General features: G+C 44.5%; 1 protein-coding gene across 2 annotated transcripts in view; it reads left to right on the forward strand.

Moving 5' to 3' along the window:
- Positions 1 to 23,770, forward strand: part of MDGA2 (MAM domain containing glycosylphosphatidylinositol anchor 2) — a 185,897-nt gene that overhangs the window by 147,845 nt on the left and 14,282 nt on the right. For both annotated transcript variants that reach the window (XM_039698117.1, XM_039698118.1), the window contains 3 exons: positions 8,915 to 9,063; positions 19,031 to 19,208; positions 21,417 to 21,437. In XM_039698117.1, the coding sequence (XP_039554051.1) occupies positions 8,915 to 9,063; positions 19,031 to 19,208; positions 21,417 to 21,437 (348 nt within the window). The remainder of the gene's footprint in view (positions 1 to 8,914; positions 9,064 to 19,030; positions 19,209 to 21,416; positions 21,438 to 23,770) is intronic.

A 23,770-nucleotide genomic window follows, 5' to 3' on the forward strand; every position in this document is an offset into this window, starting at 1 on the left:
AGGGATGTCCTGGGTTCCGACATTTGGGTTTTGTTGGGAGAGGCTTGATAGACCTCAAGGAAGATTCCCAGATTTTGAGTTTGGAATCTCCAGGCTGGGAGTAGCCAGGAGATAAATTGACATGAAGGGAATGACATCCCCTTAGCAGGAATTTCTCAGTACAAATGTGGTGGGAACACAGCAAATCCCACAGTTCTGGATGGTTCTGCTCCTTCCAAATGGGATGCAACCTTTGGCTGACACCATTCAGAGCCTGCTGGAGGGGTTTTCACAGCCACCAACTTCTCCAAATCTTGGGATTTTAATACCAAACGCAGCTCTGAAGGAAACCAAAAAAATTGTTTAGTCTCAAATGAGTATATTTGGTTCAATCTATTCATCAGGACTTGGATCCCAGACTGTGGAAAGTTATTCCAAGGCAATTATTTTGCCAGGACTGGGGCAATTTGTGTAGTTTTAGCAAACCACAAAACGGAAAATGAGTCCTAAAATGATTTTATGATGTTTCCCATTTCCCACCCCTCCCTGTGCTCATTCAGGGTTCATCCCATCCTGCTAATTTATGGTGGATTAAGGATGCCCCTTCTTCTATCTTCTTCCTCATCTTCTTTTTTTTTCCCCTCCTCTCCTCCTGCTTCTCCTCCCCCTCCCTTCCTTCTTCTCTTTCCACTTCATCATCTACATGATTCTTATTCTGCATCATTAACAAGCGTCAGGACAAGAGGGAACAGCCTCAGGCTGCCCCAGGGAAGGTTGAAGTTGGATACCAGGGTGAAATTCCTCATGGAAAGGGCTGTCAAGCACTGCCAGGGGCAGCAGTGGAGTCACAATCCCTGGAAGGGTCCAAAACCCATGGAGGTGGCTCTTGAGGACATGGGATAGCGGTGACTGTAGGGGGGAGGATTGACAGCCATACCTGATGGTCCCAAAGGTCTTTTCCAATCTGAACAATTCCATGATTCTCTGTGCCCCTGGGGAGCCATTTAGGACTAGGATTACCTAGAACTGAGTTTACCTGACAAATCCTGGTTTAAAATTTCTCCTCAGTTTGGGAAGTTTGATCCCCTTGAGCTGGAATTTGCTCTGCTGGGGCTGAATTTGTTCCCAGAGTTATGTCCAAAGAGGGATCTTTAGACTTTTTTAGACAATATTTTGTTCCCTCTCTGTTAAATTCTTTAATCAGGGTTGGATACACATCCGTGTGGGATTCCTTCCTGAATTTCCACCAGGAATCTCTGTCCATAGTGGATGGGGCTGGCTTGGCAGGGCAACAGATTTAATATTAAAATTCAAAATTTCAATTATTCATCACAGCCCTGGGTAGGACTAAACAAAGCTCTAATATTATTCCATGGACTTAATTCCTTTTATCAACCAGCTCCTGATCCCACCAGCAAGGGAAGGCAGTTTGGAATATTAATTCCGTGTTGTTCTGGCCTGTGGAATTTTTTTGCCCTGGGATATTGCGTTAATTAACGAGCTCATCTTTAATTATTTACTTTGTCTTACATCACCCCGTCAGCGCTTCCAGCCAAGTGCAACATCAAGCCAATCAAGAACTAATTGGGGAGGGTTTAATTGTTAGCTCGTGATCAGAGCTTTCCCTTTCCTTGGAGTTTTTTGGAAGCTCTTTGGAGAATTGAGAGCTGACAAACCTGACAATCCAAACATTCCTTCCTTGCCAATACCTCTGGAAGGGATTGTCCCCATCCATGGCAGCGTTCCGGTGGTGCCAGGAATAATTCAGGTTGGAAAAGACCTCGGAGATGATCCAGTCCAACCTTCCACCACTAATCCATGGGACACTCAGGCACCTCACATCTCCTGCCTTCCCTTCTCCCAGAAAACTGGGATTTGAGGAGATGGACACTGGATCATCCCTTCTGATGATCCCAGAATCCACCTTTGGAAAGAGCTCTTTGGAAACTCATTTTTTCTCTAATGAAAAGCATCTTCCAGACCTTTCCAGGAGAAGGACACATGGAAATATTTTGGTTTTCCAGGTTTTCCCTGATTTTTTGATATTGTAAGTGGCAAAATGGAGCACAGCAAACCCTGGATTGAGTTTGCCCCCGTGCTGTGTTTCATATGGATGGACCTGTTCCATGAAAGATCTTGGAATTATGGAATAGTTTGGAAAGGGCCATGGAAAGGGACATTCTTAATGAAATCTGGTTGCCCAAGCCACATCCAACCTGGCTTTGGACAATTCCAGGGGTGGAATATCCACCCCATCCCTTGGCAAACTCTCTCCATGGATTTAAGTCAACATGAACTCAGATTTAGAGGATTTAGGAATATTTGGTCCTCTCTTTGGGAAATTATCCTTAATTCGTCCCACATTTATGAAGGACGAAGGCTTGGATGTGCTGATGATCCCCTCATTTTCCCAGTTCCCTGGGACATTCCCTTTTCCTGCCTTGTCCAAACCACAACTAAACGATGCCCTGTAATATCAGGCACCTCTCCAGGGATTTCTGCCTCAGTGTTTGTTCTGTGTCCCTGCCACCATTCCTGGTAGCACCGTGGTGCTCAGCATGGAGCTGGAATAATTTCCAAATTCCCACTGGAATACAATTCCCTGTGAAGCTGTGGCTGCCACTTGTCCAAGCTTTAAAATTCCAACTGGAGCAGCAGCACCAGTGCAAAAAATCCTTTTCCATTCATCAGCCATGAAAAGGGAGTTTTAATTTTAATTAAAAATCTTGGAGATTCCAAGAGAGCCTCTCCTAAAAATGTCAAGAGGGAAAGATCCTTTCCAAAGCACACGGAACATGGGTGATGTTTTGATTCCTGCTGAATTCCCGCCTGGTTTTGGAGGATTGGGATGAGGAGAAGCTTTGCCAAGCCCTTGGCAGCAAATCCTGTCCTGCCCTAAAAACTTGACCAGGGCAACTTAAACCACAGGTGGGAAAGTGGGAACAACAATTCCTACCAGGAAAAAGGAATTTTTCATGGATCTCCTGGTCCAGTGTCCTGCAAAAGCAGAGGACTCTGAGCCAGCAAACCCCTGCTTGGCAATTATTCCAGAGTCTGGAAATTTGGGATATTTACTTCATCAGAGGAGCAGACAATGCCAAATTTTAGGGAAGGGGACAAGGTGGGATTGCTGGATCTCAATGCTGCTGTTCCTGTCAGTACTGGGGAGAGGAAAGTGAAGTTAATTCCTTCCATCCCAAGGCTGGAGGATTGAATTCCAGGATGAAGGGAGAGGGTGGCTGAGGTTTTCCCTCTGCTCCAGATTTATGAATCCTTCCTGCTAGTCTGCCCTCAGGGGAGAAGGAAAATAAAGGGATTTCACCCCAAAAAGTCATTGCTGGATGTGATCCAGAGTGCCAGACAGGCCTGGGTTGGCAGAGACCTGAAATCCCATTTTGTTCCATCCCTTTCCATGGGCAGGGACATCTCCCACTATCCCAGGGTTCCCCAAGCCCATCCAGCCTGGCTTTGGACACTTCCAGGGATCCAGGGGCAGCCACATGAATGGGGCATTCCTTGGAAATCTGCATTTCAGTCCACTCCTGCTTGCAATTTTGTTTGGTTTCTCCCTCTGAAACAATTCTTTGTGCGACATGAGGGAATTGTGGGTTGGCTCTGCAGTGGCTGAGCAGCCTGTTGGGTTTGTCAGGAAGTTGGGAGCCCACAGCTGGGGAGGGACAGGGATAGGGAGGCTGAATGCCAAGAGGGGAGAGCTGCAGCTTCCTGGGAAACCCTGAGAAATTTGGGAAGCCTTGGGAGACCTGGCTGGAGCTGGATCCATGGATGGAGCCTGGATGGGCATGGACACCTGCAGGTGTGGAGGCAGAGCTGTGGGAATGCTCAGGAATGCTGTGATTCCCACTGGCTGGGGGAGTGTAGTGGTTCTGGTTTGTTCATTTGAGATTCCACTAATTTTGAGATTTTTTCAGCTAATGTACTAAATGAATGTGGTGGGTTTGGTGTTGGCTAATCACTAATGTACTTATTTCTTGTTGTGAGGTAGGGTTAGGAGAAAGGTAAAGCAGTTTCAAAACTCTAAAAGGGTATAAAGAAAAATTTATTAATGTAATTATTAATTATTTAATTATAATTTATTATATTAATTTACATTTAATGGGGAATTAAATATATTTTAATTATTATTTATTTATTAAACTATTACATTATTATTTATTAATTTATCAACTTAAAGAGTAATAAAAGAGTAGTAAGAATCAGAGCAAAACTTTTAGAACACTTCTTTTCTCTCCACAACTTTTTCTTTCTTATTGGCAATGTAAAGAAGCTAAACTTAAAATTCCAGTCAGATTTTTGCTTTCAGACAGGGAGCAGCCTGGCCAGGGCTGGAGTCCATCCAGGGGCTCTCCTGTTCCTCGTGTTGCTCCAAAGATCCCACAGCACTGCAGCCTGTCCTGGCTGCCTTTCCCTCTGTTCTGATCCCATTTTTCCAGGAGATTCCCCTGCTCAGAGGTCACAGTTCCCTCCCTGTGCCCATGGTGACGCTTTATTATTGATTATTTACAATTCCAGGCGCACATCCCATCCCTTGCCCTGCCCATCCTTCAGGACCCAGGTGCTTGGCACTCCCTGACACCACTTCCCCCTTCCTCACGTGCCATTCCTGTGGGATTTCTGCAGGATTCCCATGGGATTCGTGGGATTTCTGTAGGATTCCCACTGGTGACACGTAAATTGTCACCTCCACACTGAGCCAGGGATTTCTTTGGAATTGTGGACCCCATTCCCGCAGGAATTGCTTCCTGCCAGGCACACCTGTAGGGTGTGCACAGCCATATAAAAATGAAGGCATGGAATGCTGGCAGGTTTGGATAGCTGGGAACGGGATCTTCCCAAATCTCACCTATCCCAGTGTGGGAAGCAGGAATCTCCAGATCCTACTACAACTGGATTTCTTTCTCCCTCAAGGCAGCACCACAGAGCTCACAGCCTCAGAGTGATGGAAATGGAGCCGAGGAACTCCTGGAGTTCAGCTCCTGGGGTCGGGTCGGGATCGGGGGTCGGGAATCCTGAGCAGGAGCAGCAGGAATTGCAGGAAGGGGAACGGCAGCTCTTGCAGGGCTCAGCCAGCAGATGTCACGTTTGGGTATCGCTGGGGAGGAGCTGGATCCTCGGGAAAACCCCAGGGAAAGGGAGGAGGTGGGGAAGGGCACCTGGAGAAGGAATCTCATGGATGCCACTGGAGCATTCCACGTTTTTCTTTCTTTGGGATGTTGGGTTTCTGTGCCTGGAATGGGAACCTCTAAACCCATTGGAGATGGACAGACCTCAGATAAATGGAAATTTGTGCATCAATTAGGCACAAAAAAGTTTGTTTTATTCCCAAATCATCCCTTCCCTGCAAGTCACAATTCATTATTCATACATATAATAATTCATAATAATACAATTCATAATTCTGCAAATATTTTGGGAAGAGATTTCTCTGGGAAGGGTGGGAAAGTCTCATCCCTGACTTCCCAGTGGGAGCAGCAGGTATGGGGTTGCCTGTCCCTGGAATTCCCTGGAGCAGCTGCTTCCTCCAACTATTGGGGGGATTATTTATTATTAATATTTTAATATGAATAGACTTTATTAACCTTAACCATGCTCAAGTGTCTTCAGCTGCTCAGCCCAAACAATCCAGACCTTGGAAGTCACTCCTGGAGGACAGGGAAGGCCCTGGAAGTCATTCCTGGAGGATTAAGGGAAGGCCACAAATAAAAAAAACATCTTTAAGGTCCCTTCCAAGCCAAATAATTCCCTGATTTTCATCTTCCATGGTTATGGGGAGGCAGAAGGTGACTGGGATGATCCAGCTGCAGGATTGGATTGAGGAGCAGATCCAGGAGGAGACAGATGTTGCCTTTCCCAAATGCAAATAAAGAATAAAACATCTTCTGGTTCTTCCTGCAACCCTTCCATAAAACAGAGATCCTGGAATAAAGCAGAGCACAGAAGGGGCAGCATTTTCCATAAATTCAGAGTCTCCCACTATTTCACAGAGTTAAATGCAAGGTTTTATTTAGGATTTATGCTCTCCCAGCATTGTAAAGATGGAAAGGGCTGGAGCTGAGGTTGCCACAAGGGGAAGCATTTATAAATCTCTGATTTTATTTCCTTTCCCTGAATGTGATAGAGTGGGAGCTGCTCAGTGCTCACAGCCAGCACTTGTCACCAGCAGTGCCACAAACATGGGACAGAGCTTTGCAATTCCCAAAACTCCAAGGAATTGGCACCACGGATGAAACTCCACAAACTCTGGACAACGTGAGCTTTGAGGTGGGATGCCCATTAAGAGCTGAGATCACAGAAACCTCTCACATTCCTGTCATCCCAGCTGATCTCCCACCCCAAAATCCACATTGTGCCAACCTCCAGGGTCCTGACCACGAGCAGAACTTCCTGTGTCACACAACCCAACTCCTGCTTCCATTCAAAGCTCTGGGAAGCCTCAGAGAAAACCACAACATCCTCACATCCCTCCCCTGGATGATATCCAGGAGCTCCTGGTCCCTCCTCTCCCAAGATCCAGAGTCAAGGGATTTGGGGACAAGGGACATTTCCAGGTTCCCCATAACTCCCACACTTCCAGAAGCCACCTCTGCTTTCCCTGCACTCCAAACCACGTCCCTGCTTCCCCAAGTTTACAAGGCAAGCTCTGAGCGTTGTGCTGTTGAATTTCCAGCCTCTCCATTCCCGGTGTTGTTTTCACAGGGATTTGGGATAATGCAGCTCTTCACGGTGCCTCATTACTCCCCCAAAGGTGCCGGTGTTGTTCAAGTGCCCCTCCTGTGACAAGTGGCTCATTATGGCTCCTCTCAGTCCCCCCCAGAGATCCCATTATATCCAACAGCAGTGGGAGTGGGAAGAGGATAATTTGCATCCAGCATGAGCTTTTCCCATTATTCCCACTTCTCAGGAACAAGGAAAACAAATTGTCTCGACTGCTGCTCCCTTTTTATTCCCGCTGCAGTCCCTTTTTTCCAGCAGTGGTTTTGCTTTGCTCCCTCTCCTTGGAATATTGTTGTTTGCTCCTCCACTCTGGGCTAATTGAAGGTACTCATTCCCCGGGCAATTGGGAAAAATATCTTGGCTAAGAGGGCCTTTTATCCTGGGAAAAGAAAAGCGTGGTCGGAGAGAAAAGCTGGATCAATAGGTGCCATGTTGCTGTTTATTCCCAGGATTTTGCCTTTGTTCCTTTGCATTTTGGGGGGCTTTTAAGGCATTTTTTCCTCCTCTTCTCACGGCTTTTCTGCTGATGGAAATTGTCCCATTTGGAATTCAAAATGCCTTTCATCCCTCTCTATTTCCACCTGGGTCAGGGATAGTTTTCAGGAGAAAATCCCTAAATTCAGTGTTTGTTTCGTCACAGACTCCTGAAATCCCAGTTAAGGGAAGGGAGTAATGAATCCATATCCCTCCCATATTCTGTGTGACAGGCAGGCCATGTTTTCCCAGGTTTTTTCCAGCCCTTTGCCAATTATTCCCACTGCCAAATCCCTGCAAAAGTATGGATGGAAGTAGAAAGATCTCAGCTCCTTGGATCCTGGGAATGAGGGGCTGGATCTCAATCCTTGGATCCTGGGAATGAGGGGCTGGCTGCAGTAGGATCTCAGTCTTTGGATCCCAGGAATGAGGGGCTGGATCCAGTTGAATCTCAAACCTTGGATCCTGGGAATGAGGGGTTGGATCTCAACCACTGGGTTTTGGGAATGAGGGGTGGCTGCAGTTGGATCTCAACCCCTGGATCCTGGGAATTAGCAGCTGGATCTCAGCCCTTGGATCCCAGGAATGAAGGGATGGCTGCAGTTGGATCTCAGCCCTTGGATCCCAGGAATGAAGGGATGGCTGCAGTTGGATCTCAGCCCTTGGATCCTGGGAATGAGGGGTGGCTCCAGCTGGAACCCTTGGATCTGGGAATGCCCAACTGAAGTTATTTCCTGATGATTTTCCTGTGTTTTCCTCCATTTTCGCGATGGATGGGTGAATTCTTGGCTGGCTGAGTTATTCTCTGGCTGCTGGGCCAGGGAATTCCATGGTTTCTGGTGATGCCTTGGGAAGGCTGCCTTAGAACAGAGGCTGGATGGAGCTAAAGAATAAAGCAGGAATGGATTCCAAGGATCTCCATGGATCCACCTTGGGCAGCACCAGAGCCCAGCCAGGGCTGCCCCCAGGATGAACCCAAATGGTCCCAAAATGCACGAGCGCTGCCGGGGTCTCTCCCTGGGCTCAGCTCTGCTCCATGTGCACATTGCAGTTCAGTGTCCAGTTCCAGCTGCAGCCCCTGCAGTCCCACCCTGCTTGTTTTTCTCTCTGCAGCCCACGGGCTTTGTGCTCCTGGGCTGAGATTGGGATCATTTGTCCTTGGTGCCCAGCTGGAGCAGGAATTGTTTTGTGTCCCTGCTCTGTGCACAGAGCTCAGAACTACACACCATCAGAACCATGCCCTGGTGTGGAGCCCAGCCCTGTAGTTATGATATTTTTATGAAAAATCCTTTGCTAGGATTTTCCCCTCCTGAGGAGCTGAGAGCCTCAGGAAAGAAATGTAAACAATAACTATCTGCTGCTGTGGAATGCAACAAGTGCATCTTTTATTAGACCATGAGGATTGTTTTCACTTGATGACCAATCCCAGCCACCTGTGTTGAGGCTGTGAGCAGTCACGAGATTTTGTTATTTATTCTATTCTTGTTCTTTGCATCCTTCTGATCATTCTTTTCTCTCTGTTCTTTTAGTATAGTTTTTATGTAGTATTTTAATATAATATCTATCATAAGATAATAAACCAGCCTTCTGAAAATGGAGTCAAGCCTTGCGTCTCCACACATGGGGAGCCCTCAACACAGCCCCACACACCAAAGCAGCACAGAATGTGAAAATATAAAAGCTAAACCTGAGGCATCAGCGCTTTCCCTAACTCCATGCTTCTCCCCAGGAAAAGCCTACGCCCCGGAATTCTACTACGACACGTACAACCCGCTGTGGCAGAACCGGCCGCGGGTCTATTCCTACAGCCTGCAGTGGACGCAGATGAATCCCAGCGCCGTGGATCGGATCCTGGCCTATCGCCTGGGGATCCGCCAGGTGAGGCTGGGAGCACCCGCGCGGGGCTTGCCTCGGGAGCCGCCGGGGCTCCGGGATGTCGGCTGGGCCCTGAGGGAACTAGGTATTTTATTTTGGTTTATATTGTTTTATTTTATTTTATTTTATTTTATTTTATTTTATTTATTTTATTTTAATTTTATTTTATCTTATTCCATTACATTCCATCCATTCCATTCCATTCCATTCCATCATGTTATTTTACATTATTTATTTTTATTTAATTTAATTTTTGTTCTTTTATTTTGCTTTATTTTATTTCCTTTTACTTTTGAAGCTTCATTTTATTTAATTTTAATTTTTATTTTTGTATTTTATTTTATTCTACATTTATTTTATTTTTGTTTTATTTTATTTTATATTATTTTACTACATTTTTATTTTATTTCATTTTATTTCACTTTATTTTTATTTTATTTTACTTTTTTTATTCTCTCTTTTTAAATTTATATTATTTTACTTTATTTAATTTAGTTTTATTTTCTATTTATTTTATTTTATTTTATATTATTTTACTACATTTTTATTTCATTTTATTTCACTTTATTTTTATTTTATTTTACTTTTTTCTTTATTCTCTCTTTTTAAATTTTTATCATTTTCATTTCATTTCATTTCATTTAATTTCATTTCATTTCATTTTACTTTATTTAACTTAATTTAAATTTCATTTCATTTCATTTCATTTCATTTCATTTCATTTTACTTTATTTTTTTTCTACTTCATTTTAATTAATTTTTTTTCCCCAGTCCATTTTCACAATCCATCCTCCTCCAAGTCATCCTTCTCCATTTGCCTCCTTCCCTGGGAGCATCCAGCTGATAATTTTCGGGAATTTTGTCAGCTTCCCACTGAGCTTTCCCTTCAAATAATCCCCCAACAGATTGATCCCAAAAATCTTTCTCTGGATATTCAGCACCCGGAATAATAATTGGGGTGGGACATTGAGTGGAAGGATTCAAATGAATTTTACAGAGTGATATTTTGGAAAATATAACAAAGTAAATCGTTTGTTATCCCACAGATTTCCCACTCGGATGAGTTTTGGAAAGCAAATCCTCAATTTTGGTGTTTCATTTATCGGGATTTGGGTTTGGGTGACTTCCCTGGAAGTTGTGGAGTTCCTGGGACAGGGCCAGGGAAGGGCTGTGGTGCCAGCAGGGGGCTGGAGCTGGGATCTTCCTGAATCCCAGGAATGTGAGATGGGATCGGGGATGTTTGATCCGTGTTTAACTCCTGGCACTGCTGGCCACGAATCGGCTCCGGGGGTCCCAGGCCCCGGGAGGAAGCAGGAAATTCTGGAAGGAACTCGCTGAAGGAAAGGAATTTCTGGTGGAATTAACTGGTTTAGGAATTTTAGCTGGTTTTCCCATTTAATTTTAATTTCATTTTAATTATCTTATGTAATTAACGGAGTTACTCTGTGTCAGCCTTATCCAAATACTCCCATTTTTCCTCCCCAAAGCCCCATTTCTTTGGGAATTCTATCCCAGCCTCTCCTCACCCTCCCAGGAATTCCTTCCCCATATCCACTAAGCCTGGCTGAGTCACAGCACCATTGACACATTCCTGTCACATCCTGCTTCTCTGCTGTCACTGGGATTGAGAAATTCCTCACTCCAAGAGGGATCCACTGCTGGCAAAGCAGGACACAGGGAAAACAAAAACCTCTGGTTTGCAAGCACTGGTTAAGGAGAATAAAAAAAACCTCATCACAGATAATGTTATAAATGTTATTTGATAAAATAATTAAGCTTGGCTTAACAACAAATCAGGGAAGCCAGAAAGGGAGGGAAGAGGAATCACAAAAATAGGGAATTGTCACTTCTCCGCCTATGGAGTGAGAATGGAAAGATGGCAAAATGGAAACGGAGGTCCCCCAGGAGAAATGGATTTATTTATTTATTATTTCTTTTATTTCAGACCCCACCTGAAGAGCAGGAATTCTGCAGATTCCTTCTCTCAGGATCATGGGGATCACATCTGCTCCAAAGGGGAACATGTTGGCAAGCTGGGAATTTCCAGCAAATCCATTGGATTTGCTCTGGGGCATGAAAAATACTGAAAGATTTCCTCAGAGCCAGTCACAGAAATTACATTTGTAGCAATTAATTCAGTGAGGGAACAGAGAGAGTTGGAACTCCACATTTTTGTTGGAATATTTCTCATGTTGTTTCCATAAAGGATTTTAATCTTTCGCCTCCAAGGGAATATTTTCTGTCCCAAAGATTTCCCTGCACTCACTGATTTTGGAAATCTAAAGACGTTTTGGTGTGGTTTTTTTTGTGGAATGAGGGAGGAAAAGTTTGGCCAAAAAAAAAAAAAAAGAGATTGTGACATGCAGAGACACGTTTTTCATCAATGTTCCTGGCATTGGGAAAATAAATTAGAGCAGGGATGGTTGTGATTCCAAATTTCCACTTTTCAGGGCTGATTCCTCCTGTGCTGCTTCTTCACAGCTCTGAGGCTGCATTTGCAAACAGCAAGGTGAGGTTTGGACCAGGTCTGCTCCTGCCGACTTAAAACTGGTTCTAAGCTTCAGATGGATCAGGGAAATATTTATGGATCATGCTGAAAATGAAATTTGTGCTAATTTTGACTTAAGGAATTCAGAGCTGGGAGTTGGAATTCCTGTGGAGAAAGGCTGGGAGAGCTGGGAATGTTCCCCTGGAGAGGAGAAGGCTCCAGGGAGAGCTCAGAGCCCCTGGCAGGGCCTGAAGGGGCTCCAGGAGAGCTGCAGAGGGGCTGGGGACAAGGCCTGGAGGGACAGGAGCCAGGGAATGGCTCCCACTGCCAGAGGGCAGGGATGGGTGGGAGATTGGGAACTGGGAATTGCTGGCTGGGCTGGAATTGCCAGAGCAGCTGTGGCTGCCCCTGGATCCCTGGCAGTGCCCAAGGCCAGGCTGGACACTGGGACACCCTGGGACAGTGGGAGGTGTCCCTGCCCATCCAGGATGGGATTTAGTGTCTCCTCAAGTGTCCGTGGGGAATATGCCATAAAATTCACATGTGACACCATCAGAACACCTGGTCTGGATCCTAGAGCAGCTCAGGAGGTTCTAAATCTTCCTGCATGGAGCATTTATGGGAAAAGAGCTGGAAGGGATTCACCAGAATCATCTAGTCCAGCTCCTGAACTTGTCTTTGAGAGCCTTCGGGCTCCATGAATTTCCTGGTGGGACCTCACTTCTTCTGCCAGTGGCACACTGGATTTGCTTTGGGATTTATTTGGTGGCCAAAGGAATCAGCCATAAAACTGTGACATGTGGCACTGTCAGGACACCTGGTCTGGATGCTAGAGCAGCCCAGGATGTTCCAAATCCTCCTGCATGGAGCATTTGTGGAAAAGGGAGTATGGAGCACAGGGAATTTCCATCCCTGGGGGCACTGCTGAGCACAGCCCTTCACCTGGAGCTGAAGGATGGGGACAACCTTGGTGTCCTATTGGGGGAACTGCCTGGATTGGGAACCCTCAGCTTCCTTGGGAATGTTCCAAGTCTGCCAAGACATTCTTGAACAGCAGGAACATTTTTCCATCTCCTTAAGAGCCCTCTGGAGAATATTCTAACAGTAATGCATTTCATGGATGCATTTTTGCATTTCAATGATGCATTTTTTGATGTGGTTTTGGAATCAGTGACCCAGATTCTTCCAGGTTTTTGTCCTTTTGCAAGCATCTCTGTGTGTATTCCCTGGCCAGCCTTTGACACTCCAGGAGCTGATTTTATTAAGTCTCCAATCATGGAATATTTAGGTTGGAAAAGCCCTCTCAGACCAGCAAATCCAATCCATGTCCCCAAGTGCCACATCCACACTTCCAGGATGGTAACTCCAGCACTTCCCTGGGCAGCTTGTTCCAAGAAAATATTTTCCAAGCTTGTAGAAAATGGTCCCAAATGCCTCTCAGAGGGTTTCTCTACTCCTGGAAGTTTATCCACCCAGACAAAACCACTTTTGGACCTCCTCTTCCAGCTCCTGCCTCACGGAGCTCACTTTGGAACAGCCATGAATATCCTTGTGCTTTTCCAGGAGCTTCACCTGGAGATCCCAGAGCAGCTCCATTCCTGCAGCTGCTCCAACCACCTCTGGCTCCCTCTGGCACCACGTGGAGATGTTTCCTTCCCACACTTTGCTGTTCCCAAAGCCAGAATTCCATCTCTTCCCAACAAATGACAACGTTTAGCGACTCCCAGCATCCGAGCAGCGCCAGGCGGGCGCCTCCGGCTCTCTGATATTTCCTGTCAGCAGGATGAAAGCAAATTGAAGCAGGGAGACTTTTCCAGAGCAGCCAGGGAGGGCGTGCAGCTCTGATCTCTGCGGTGGCTGCTCTCAGCAGGTGACAGCGGGTGACAGCCACGTCCCCGCAGCCGCCGTGACCTAGAAAAGGAGCAGTTCTGCTGTGAAGGAGTCATAAAAATTCAGCTGGTCCCTGTAAACCAGAGAGCAGCTTGTTCCAGCTTGTTACATAAAAGATTCAGGCTCCCACCTTTCCTTTATTCCCAGCCCCGGGAGCCGGCGGTGTCCGTGGGTTGGGAATGAGAATCTCTTCAAACAGCCCCGAGCAGGGCACGGCTCTGGCGCTTCCTCCCGGTCACCTGTGGGTTTGAGTGGATTTTTGACTTCTGCTGTCACTCAGCGCTGAGCAGGGACTGGTGGATTCAAATATCCTGGGAAAGGCTGAGCAGTCACTGGCTGAAAACAGAGATGGGAATTTTCTGTCAGTGCCACGGCACAGATCCCACAGCCTTGGATAAATGGCTATGGATAAAGGGAGTGAGGAGGCATTTATTGCCTTTCTGATTAAAGAGTCTCAAAATCCCAAAATGTTGTGGCTTGGGAGCCCAAATCTCATCCCATCCCACCCCTGCCATGGCAAAATTTCTATCTAAAACTTCCTGAATCCTTGGATTCCACATTCTTTATTTTTTAAGACTTGGGAATTTAGGTTCTATAAAAAAAAGGGGGAAATAGATATTTTTTTAATACATGTATCACAGAAATAATGATGATAATAATATAAAACAATGAAATAATAAAAATGAATGGGAGGAGCGAGTCCAGGAGGATTGTTGATATAATCCTGCAAGAAGAAAGTCGATTACATGCCCAGGATTGTTCTCCTGGATTAGGAATGGTTTAATTGGGAAAGACTGTGCCCACTGTTGAATGGGCTTTAGAGGAGAAAAGGAAGGCAAAGAGGTTTATTATGCAACTGCCAAATTGTGGGAATCCATAGGATTAGAGGATTCACCAAATCAGTGAATCCTGGAATATCCTGAGGTGGAGGGATCCCGAGGATCATCCAGCCCAACTCCTTCCCTGCCCAGACCTCCAACAATCCCACCCTGGGCATCCCTGGCACCACTGTCTCCAAACCCTCCTGGAGCTCTGGCAGCCTCGGGGCTGTGCCCATTCCCTGAGGAGCTGTTCCAGTGCTGATTCCACCCTCTGGGGGAGGAACCTTTCCTAAAATCCATCCTAAACTTCCCTTGGACATTGAATTTCCTTCTGTCCTGTTGCTGTTCCCTGGGATCAGAGCCCAACTCCCACTCAGGACACTCTGGATCAGTTTGTCCCTGGCTCAAGCCAAGCCTCACCTGCCCAGTCTGGGCTGGGTTTGAGCTGTTGGTCCCAGCTGGATCCACAGGAGCCAGGATCCACCTCTGCAGGAGAGCAGGGAGGCAGGACTGGCTCCACACAGAAAGACACGTCAGGGTTTGGGCTTCTGCTGGTTGTGAAAATATTAATTAAAGAGAAAAAGGCAGGGAAATGAGGGGAATTGTGTGAGGAGCAGCTGAGCGCGCTGGGATGGTGCAGCTGGAGGGGAGGAGCTGAGGGGAGACCTCGCTGTGGTCCTCAGCATCCTCCTGAGGGCAGCTCAGATTTCAGTTCCCTGGGACAGGGACAGGACCCAAGGAATGGCCAGGGAATGTTTAGGGTGGATTTCAGGAAAGGTTCTTCCCCAGAGGGTGGAATCAGCACTGGAACAGCTCCTCAGGGAATGGGCACAGCCCCGAGGCTGCCAGAGCTCCAGGAGCCTTTGGCCAGCGCTGCCAGGGATGCCCAGGGTGGGATTGGTGGGGTCTGGGCAGGGACAGGGACTGGGCTGGATGATCCTTGGGATCCCTTCCCACTCAAGATATTCCATGATTCTCTGCCATCAAGAACAGACCATCCTCTACAGCTTGCCTGAATCCCAGATATTTGTCACTGAGGCATTCCAAATCCATCCTTGGGAATGAATATGACACAGGAGCCACTCCTCAATTTTATATTCTCACCTGTATATCTCTGATTATATTCCAGTCAGAATTATGAAAGAAAAGCGGGAATAACACAATTTTTCCCTAGGAATTTACTAGGAATTTTCCCTCTGTGATGTGCAACTGGAGTATTTGCAAATATTCCATTTGTCCATGAGCTGAACAGTCCAATTTTAGATATAAGACTTCAAAATAAATCTCTTTTTTTTTAAAGAATTTCTATCTACGTGGTTATAAATGGCAAAAAAAAATTACTTTAAACACCGCCACAATTTTTTATGGAGTATCCAATGGATTAATTGACTTTGTCATTAATTTTTTTGTCATCAATTAACATTGTCATGAATTAAAGAGATTCTTGTCTAGCTAGTGGAGTCAGTGAAGGAATTTGTGCTGGGAATCAATAGGCCATGAACAACGGAGTAAGGAGCTGTTTATTTTTTATGAACATATCTGAGCACACAAGGAATCAATCATTAATCATCCCAGAGGATCAGTTCAGGAAATCCAGAATTCCAAGGCTTTAAGAGAATAGAGTTTTCCAACAAAAGACATGGAATAAACCTCCTTTTATTGGCATAAATAAAATAAAAAAGCACCCCATAAAATAAAAAAAAATACCACATAAATAAAATAAAAAGCACCAGGGTGTTTCCAACCTTCTGGAATAAAAATCTGCCCCATTTATGCCCCCTTTTGCTTTCTGCCTCTTTTGAGAGCAAGGATTCCCAAATATTCCTAGGAAAAAAATGAGTCCTGTCCCAGACAAACTTTCAGTGCTCCAAGTTGCCAGTGTGGACATTCTCTGCTTAATTAATTACAGGACAATGCAAAAAAATGCTCCAGGAACTGCTCCCATTTTTCCTCAGGGCTACATAAATATTCCCAAACCACTGAAAAATTGTTATTCCAGCTTGGCTAAAGTCAATTCCTCACTGTTGGAAAACTGTAATTCCAAAGTTTATTTTCCACCTGAGTTTTATCCTTATCTTTGTGAGGAAAAAGGCTTTGATTATGAGATTTTTTTCCTTTTGAAAATTCCTTTTCCAACCGAATCCTGGTTCCAATGGATATTCCACCTCTCAACACAGGAATTGAAGTGCAGGGTTGTGTTTCATGATTGTTCCTTGTGGATTTTTTCTTGGAAGCCCCAGTCTTGGCTTTTTCGTGGAAAAAAGCACAGGTTCAACGTTGGGCTGCACGGGGAATTTTGGGAAGTGGTGATGAGGATTTGGTTCTTTCCCATCCAGGGGAGCCAAGGTGATTCCAAGGGAAACAGTCTTGGATGATTCCAGCTTGGAATCAGAGCATCTCCAGCTCGGTGCTGGGAGTTTCCAGCACCCCAAGGCATTGTAGGAATTAAGTCCTAGTTTAGGGTGTCCTGGGTTCCATTTATTTGCAACTATTTCCATATTTTTCAGCCCAGGTTGTTGGTGTTTCCCAAGTTTGGGAAGCAGCTTCTGGGATTATGGCTCTATTTCCAATGCTGGGTTGGTTTTCCAAGTGGGAAAACCAAAGCTGGGTATGGCAGATCCTGAATTTATTTATTTATATCAATATATTTATATATTTATTATTTATGTATTTGTATGTTGATATATTGATACAGTTCTTGTATATTTCTATGTTTGTTTTATATTTTTATTTGAATACTTATTTATATATGTATAATTTATATACTTGTAGCTTTATATATATTTTTAATTCATTTGTATATTTGTATCTTTATATATTTATTTTTAATATTTATTTATTCCACCGCAGAGCTGGAAAATCAAGGTTGTTTTCCATCCAACACAGCAACAATTTTATGTTGTTTTGGATTTTTTTCTCTGGTTTCCATGGTGAAAAATAAGGATTAGACCAGAGCTGGTGTTGATTGCAAGGGAAAAAAAAAAGTCAAAATGTGTGTTGTTTCCTATGGAGAAATATCAATATCCAACCCTGGTTTTGGTAGGATAATCCTGAAAAGAAAAATCCAATTGTTTTCCTTTCAGAAAGGAGAAAATAAGGAAGATTTTATTGCTTCTGGAAAGAAAGACAAGAATTCAAAGCAGAGGCTGAATTTCATAGAAATTAATGTCTGGTTTGGGTAATTGCAAATTTTCCTCATTCGTTATTGAAATTCTTTGGGAAATCTCAATTTTATCCAAAGATGAGTTGGAATAGGGAATATTTTTAATTTTTGTCCTGCAGTGCTCACAGATATCATTGGCATAATGACATAAAACTTGGCTTTAAAAGATTAATTTTACTTATTTTTTAAAACTTAATCACCACAAACTGACTCTTGCTCCTTGGCTGTAATCCCTGCCTGCTGAGTATCCCAAATCCTCAGGAATTGGGGAACTCCTGCCCCGAAACACATCCAAGGGCCATCGGAGCTCTGGAAGAAATATTCCCAATTTTTGGTGTGGTTTATTACAGAAATTCTCCATGGTAGGACAACTCAGGAAGTTCATTCCTTGTTGCATCTCCAATTCTTCTGGAATTTTGCAGGCTTCCCAGGTCTGCTCTGCTTTCTAAGGTGAAGACAAATCCCAAAATCTCTGACTTTTGAATATTTTGGATTTTAGGCTGGACAACAATTTTGAAAGGAAAAATTGTTTTTCCTTTCAAAAGGAAAGATCTTTCAGATTTTGACAAGCTAGTTTTAAGTGTAAAACACTGAGATTTTTAAAAATTGAGAACTTTAAAAATTCCTAAAAACCCACTGGGTGTTCCTGGGTCACCATAAACTGGCCCTTGGTCCTTGACTGTAATCCCTGCATATCCCAAATCCTCAGGAATTGGGGGAACTCCTGCCCCAAAACACATCCAAGAGCTCTGGAAGAAATATTCCCAATTTTTGGTGTGGTTTCCTACAGAAATTCTCCATGGTAGGACAACTCAGGAAGTTCATTCCTTGTTGCATCTCCAATTCTTCTGGAATATTGCAGGCTTCCCAGGTCTGCTCTGCTTTCTAAGGTGAAGACAAATCCCAAAATCTCTGACTTTTGAATATTTTGGATTTTAGGCTGGACAACAATTTTGAAAGGAAAAATTGTTTTTCCTTTCAAAAGGAAAGATCTTTCAGATTTTGACAAGCTAGTTTTAAGTGTAAAACACTGAGATTTTTAAAAATTGAGAACTTTAAAAATTCCTAAAAACCCACTGGGTGTTCCTGGGTCACCATAAACTGGCCCTTGGTCCTTGACTGTAATCCCTGCATATCCCAAATCCTCAGGAATTGGGGCAACTCCTGCCCCAAAACACATCCAACAGCTCTGGAAGAAATATTCCCAAATTTTGGTGGGTTTGTTACAGAAATTCTCCACAGTGGGTTAACTCAGGAAGTTCATTCCTTGTTGCATCTCCAATTCTTCTGGAATTTTGCAGGTTGCCCAGGTCTGTTCCCACATACCTTTCCTGCCCCAAAACTCATCCAAGTGCCGTTTGATTTCTGTGGAGAGAGCATGGCCAGCTGGCAGGGAAGGAGTGGCCTCTGGAAGAAATATTCCCAATTTTTGGTGTGGTTTCCATGGTGGGATAGTTCAAGAAGTTCATCCCTTGCTGAATCCCTTGTTGTATTCCTCATTGATTCTTCTGGAATTTTGAAGGTTTCCCAGGCGTGCTCTGCTTTCTAAGGTGAATCCAAATCCCAAAACCTCTGACCTTTGGATATTTTGGATTTTTTGGATTGCAGGCCGGCCAGCAGCGCTGGTGGGAGCAGGAGATCACGGTGAACGGGAACATCCAGAAGGGGGAATTGATCACCTACAACCTGACGGAGCTGATCAAGCCCGAGGCCTACGAGGTCCGCCTGACGCCCATCACCCGATTTGGGGAGGGTGACTCCACCATCCGGGTCATCAAATACAGCGGTGAGCACCCCAAATCCAAGCAAAAGGGGGTTGGGAATGTCCTGGGTCACCTGGAATGGCGTGGCTGTTCCCAGTCCTGGGATAATGTCATGAGCATGGTCATGAGTGTTGTCATCAAAAGGAAGGGGAGAAATGGGGAACAGAGGAAAATTTTCACCTCTTGGATGATTCATAACAACAAAAATAATAAACTAATAAAATTCTGGACAGCCAAACCCCAAAATAACATCCAATATTTTTGTGGGAAAAGTTGGAATGAATTAATGCCAGCTTCATGAAATTGGAGATTTCAGGTTGATTCTTGATGAGTTTTGAAGGAAAATCTACAAAGGTTGTTTTCTCCCAGAATGAGCAGGTTTTATTTTAATGTGAATTATTGGGGTTTTTTTAAAAAAAACAGTGACTGTTTGTGCTCCTATGCAAAATTATAAAATCTATAAATTTATGTAAGAAATAATGGAAGGTTTTTATGAATTTCCCATGTCATGAGTGGTCATCCCTAAAGGAAGGGGAGAAATGGGAACAGAGGAAAATTTTCAACTCTCATACCAACAAAAATGCCCAACCAAAATAATTCTGAACAGTCAAACCCCAAAATCACATCTAATTTTTTGTGGGAAATAAGGAAAAGTTGGAATAAATTAATGCCAGCTTCATCAAACATCAGATTTAGAGTTGATTCTTGTTTTGAAGGACAAGTTTTAAAGAAAAATCTGCAAACAAAGTTGGTTTTTTCCCCTGGAATGAGCAGGTTTCATTTTAATGTGAATTATTGTCTTTAGAAAAAGAGCAACTCTTTGTAGTCCTTTGCAAGATTATATAATCTATAAATTTATATAAGGAATAATGGAAGGGCTTTATAAATTTCCCTCTAAAAGGTCACTCTGACAAAGATTAATCCACTTAAACTTAAAAAGAAAACCACAATATCCATACATCCTGTTTCCTATATTCCCAGAAATTCAATCCTCTGTTAAATCCATCCAAATACCTATTTTAGGGTGTTTATTTCATTAATAATTGAATTTCTTGTTGTTTGTTTGGTTTTGTGCTTTAAAAATTGCAATGAATGAGCAACAAGGACCTTAAAGAGGAGGCTGAAGGATCCCTAAATGTGACACTTCAATGATTCCTCATTTACCACCATCTTCCTGCCACAAAATTCCCACCAAAATGATAAAAACGTCCCCTAAACCCATCCCATTCCCATCCCAAACATCCTCCAAACCCCTTCACACGTTCTCCTGTAGCTGTGCTGCTCCAAATGTGGGGATTTTTTTTGCCTTTTTCTGGTTGTTTTGGAGGGTTTTTTTTCCCAGGTTTCTGATGCTGAATAAATTCATCTTAACCACCTTCATTTTCTTGTCTGCTTTTGTGCCTGGGTGTGACACAGAGTGTTGGATTTGCTCTGCTGGGAACAATCCAAACCGTGTGACTCGAGGTGACACCTGATGAGATTTTCCACCCAAACCCCTGCATTTAGTTACAAATCAAGCCTCAGTCAATGCAGCTGCCAGCAAGTGCAGCTAATTCCAGGTTCAATCACTCAGGGATCCTGTAAAATTGAGGTTTTTTGGAGAATCAGAGGTAATTTGTAGGTAAAAGATGTAAAAATTGGGTTTCTCGGGGAGATGACACTGGAGCAAATCTCTGCTCGTGTTTCAGGTGAAGTGGTACTAATTTAGAGCTGCTGTGGAAACTCCAGATTGAATTTGGGATTTTGCTGAATTTTAGGCTGGGATTAAAGCAAGGAAGGGCAGCAGGAAAACGTGGAGTGATGCTCTGGCACTGTCAGATGTCCCCATTAATTGGAGATAAAATTTAATTTCTGGATTTTCTGTGATAAAACTCAATTCCAGCCCTGAGCTCAGCTCCCTTCTGCTTCCCACATCTGTGGGGCTGTGGCAGAAGGGCCTTTTCCTAAATCATCCATCCTCAAATTTCTCCTTCTGCAAGCAGAGCCACAGAATAATCCCTCCTTTGATTCCATTCCCAGGTTTTAGATTCCTCTGGATTAACCCGGGAAGCCATTCCCATGCTTAGGATATTGTGGACATTGTGAAGGTTTGGATTTCATTCTCTTCCAGCCTCTTAAGGTGTGAAGTAGATGAATTTCAATATTCAGCCAGGGGAAATTTAGGATAATCTGAATATTGATGAACTAGAATTTTTTCTTTGAATTAATTTTATTTTTCCTCTGTTTTCCAGCTCCGGTGAATCCACATCTCCGTAAGTATTTAAATTATTTATTATTTTATCGTCCATGCCATGAAGAACAGTTCATGCATTGGTTGTCCCTCAGAGTTCAAAAGTAAATTTGAAGTATTTTACCCCCAGTTGAAAAGTAAATTTGAAGTACTTTACTTCTAGTGGCAGGAACCACCTGAAGGTGTCATTTGGGATTCCTCTTGTTCCAACAAGGATAAAGGAAGGAAAATCACAGCTCCAGCTCATCTTTCTCATTGCCCCAGAGACTCCATCCAAAGGAAAATATTAATGAGCTAAAGTTCAGATCCAGCTGTGGTGGAGCAGCTCAGGATGAGTTGGGAATGCCATGGGAAATCATGGAAGGGCAGGGACACCTCCCACTGTGCCAGGGTGTCCCAGTGTCCAGCCTAGCCTTGGGCACTGCCAGGGATCCAGGGGCAGCCACAGCTGCTCTGGCAATTCCAGCCCAGCCAGCAATTCCCAGTTCCCAATCTCCCACCCATCCCTGCCCTCTGGCAGTGGGAGCCATTCCCTGGCTCCTGTCCCTCCAGGCCTTGTCCCCAGTCCCTCTGCAGCTCTCCTGGTACCCCTTCAGACTCTGGAAGGTTCTCTAAGGTCTCCCCCGAGCCTTCCCTGTGGTTCTTGAGTTATTTCTATGCTTTTTAGGGCAGATTGACACCAAAAAGATGGAAGTTCTTCCCCACAGAGACCCAGGAATCCCAGATTCGTTGCACAGAAAATTTGGGAGAACCCAAGTGGATCCTGGTTCTCCCCAGATTCTGAGGACACAGCTCCTCAGGCATGACTGGAAATGCAAACTCTTACACGATCAAGCACAGGGATGTCCCAGGCTGGGAATGTCAAAGTCACACTTTGTTCTTCCACTTTTCCATGGGCACCAAATCCCTGCAAATATCCAGGCAGGAGACTGGGATGGAATTTTGGCACATCCCAGTAAAACCACCCTGTTCCCACAGTCCCACAGCTCCCTACTCCATCATGTTCTCCCTAACCCCAACAAATCCATTTTTTCTGTCACAACATATTGTTTTTAATAGCACGTCCCAAAATTATTCCTGCCTAAGGAGTGAGGTCCAGTCTCCCATTTTTTTCCTGCTCCAGGGCAGAGCCATCAGGCAGGAGCAGGCTCTGCTCCATCCCTCAGACTCAACTTTAAGCCTTTGTGTAAATTTTAAATTTATTTGCAGAAGATCTTGTCCAACATGTTAATAATTAAGCAGGGCTTAGCTCAAAGCTGCCAGGAGCTGTGGGAACCTCTCCCATGGAGTCTAACGAGCAGGGAATGAGACTCTTGCTAATTAATATATTAAATCTAGGCTCTGATGGGAAGAAAAAATACAATCTCAAGTGCTTCACACTCCTCTAGGATTTTAAGACCTCAAACTAATTTTCCAATTTTTTGTAGGATCATGACAGCATGTGGGTGGCATCCGAATGGGAAAAGGAATGTGTTGGCCCAAGAGAGGGATGGGAAAGTTTTTCCACCAAAGCTGCAGGGTCCCCAGGGCCACTTCTTTAAGGTGGCCAAAGCCATGGTAGAATTCTGCTTTGCTTGCTTTCCCTGAAGATTTTTTGAGTGGAATCCCTTGGTAGGAAAGAAATCCTGGTCTGCATCCCATCTCCACTCCCCAAGGCCACCAGTGCCCCATGGCCCCAAGTGCCACCTTCACACGGCTTGAAATCCCTCAGGGATGAGCACTCCAAACCTCCCTGGGCAGTTCCAATGTCTTTTCATGAAGAAAAAAAAATTTCCCTGATATCCAATTTAAGACTCCCCTGGCCCAGCCTGAGGCCGTTCCCTCTGCTCCTGTCCCTGTTCCCTGGAGCACAGCCCGACCCCCCGGCTGTCCCCTCCTGGCAGGAGCTGTGCAGAGCCACAAGGGCCCCTGAGCCTCCTTTGCTCCAGGCTCAGCCCCTTCCCAGCTCCCTCAGGAATTCTCCAGCCCCTTCCCAGCTCCCTCAGCCTCTCCTGGGGCTCCAGACCCTTCCCCAGTTCCCTTGTTTGTGCTTCCTACAAAATCCCCATTGTTCCTAAACTTGTTGGGCTGATTTCTGGTTTTATTTATGCTGTGTGAACAAAGAGAAGCAGCTGTATCCAAACAGGACAAGATTCCTGACTAGAAACTGAAGTCATGCTCTTTCTGCTTCACTTCTGGAATAATCCTATTCCTTAAATCCTGCCTTTTGATGCAATCTCTGTAATGCCCAAGCAAAAAGCATCAAAAGATTCAACTCTGAGGTGGAGCCTCACATCTCCACTCCATTTTTTACCACCTAACAGAAACCATTTAATGTAAACCAGAAGGATTTTAGATCAATCTTCTAGGGAATAA

Source organism: Passer montanus, unplaced genomic scaffold (assembly GCF_014805655.1).
Source record: "Passer montanus isolate IOZ18808 unplaced genomic scaffold, ASM1480565v1 scaffold120, whole genome shotgun sequence".
Taxonomy (NCBI): Eukaryota; Metazoa; Chordata; class Aves; order Passeriformes; family Passeridae; genus Passer; species Passer montanus.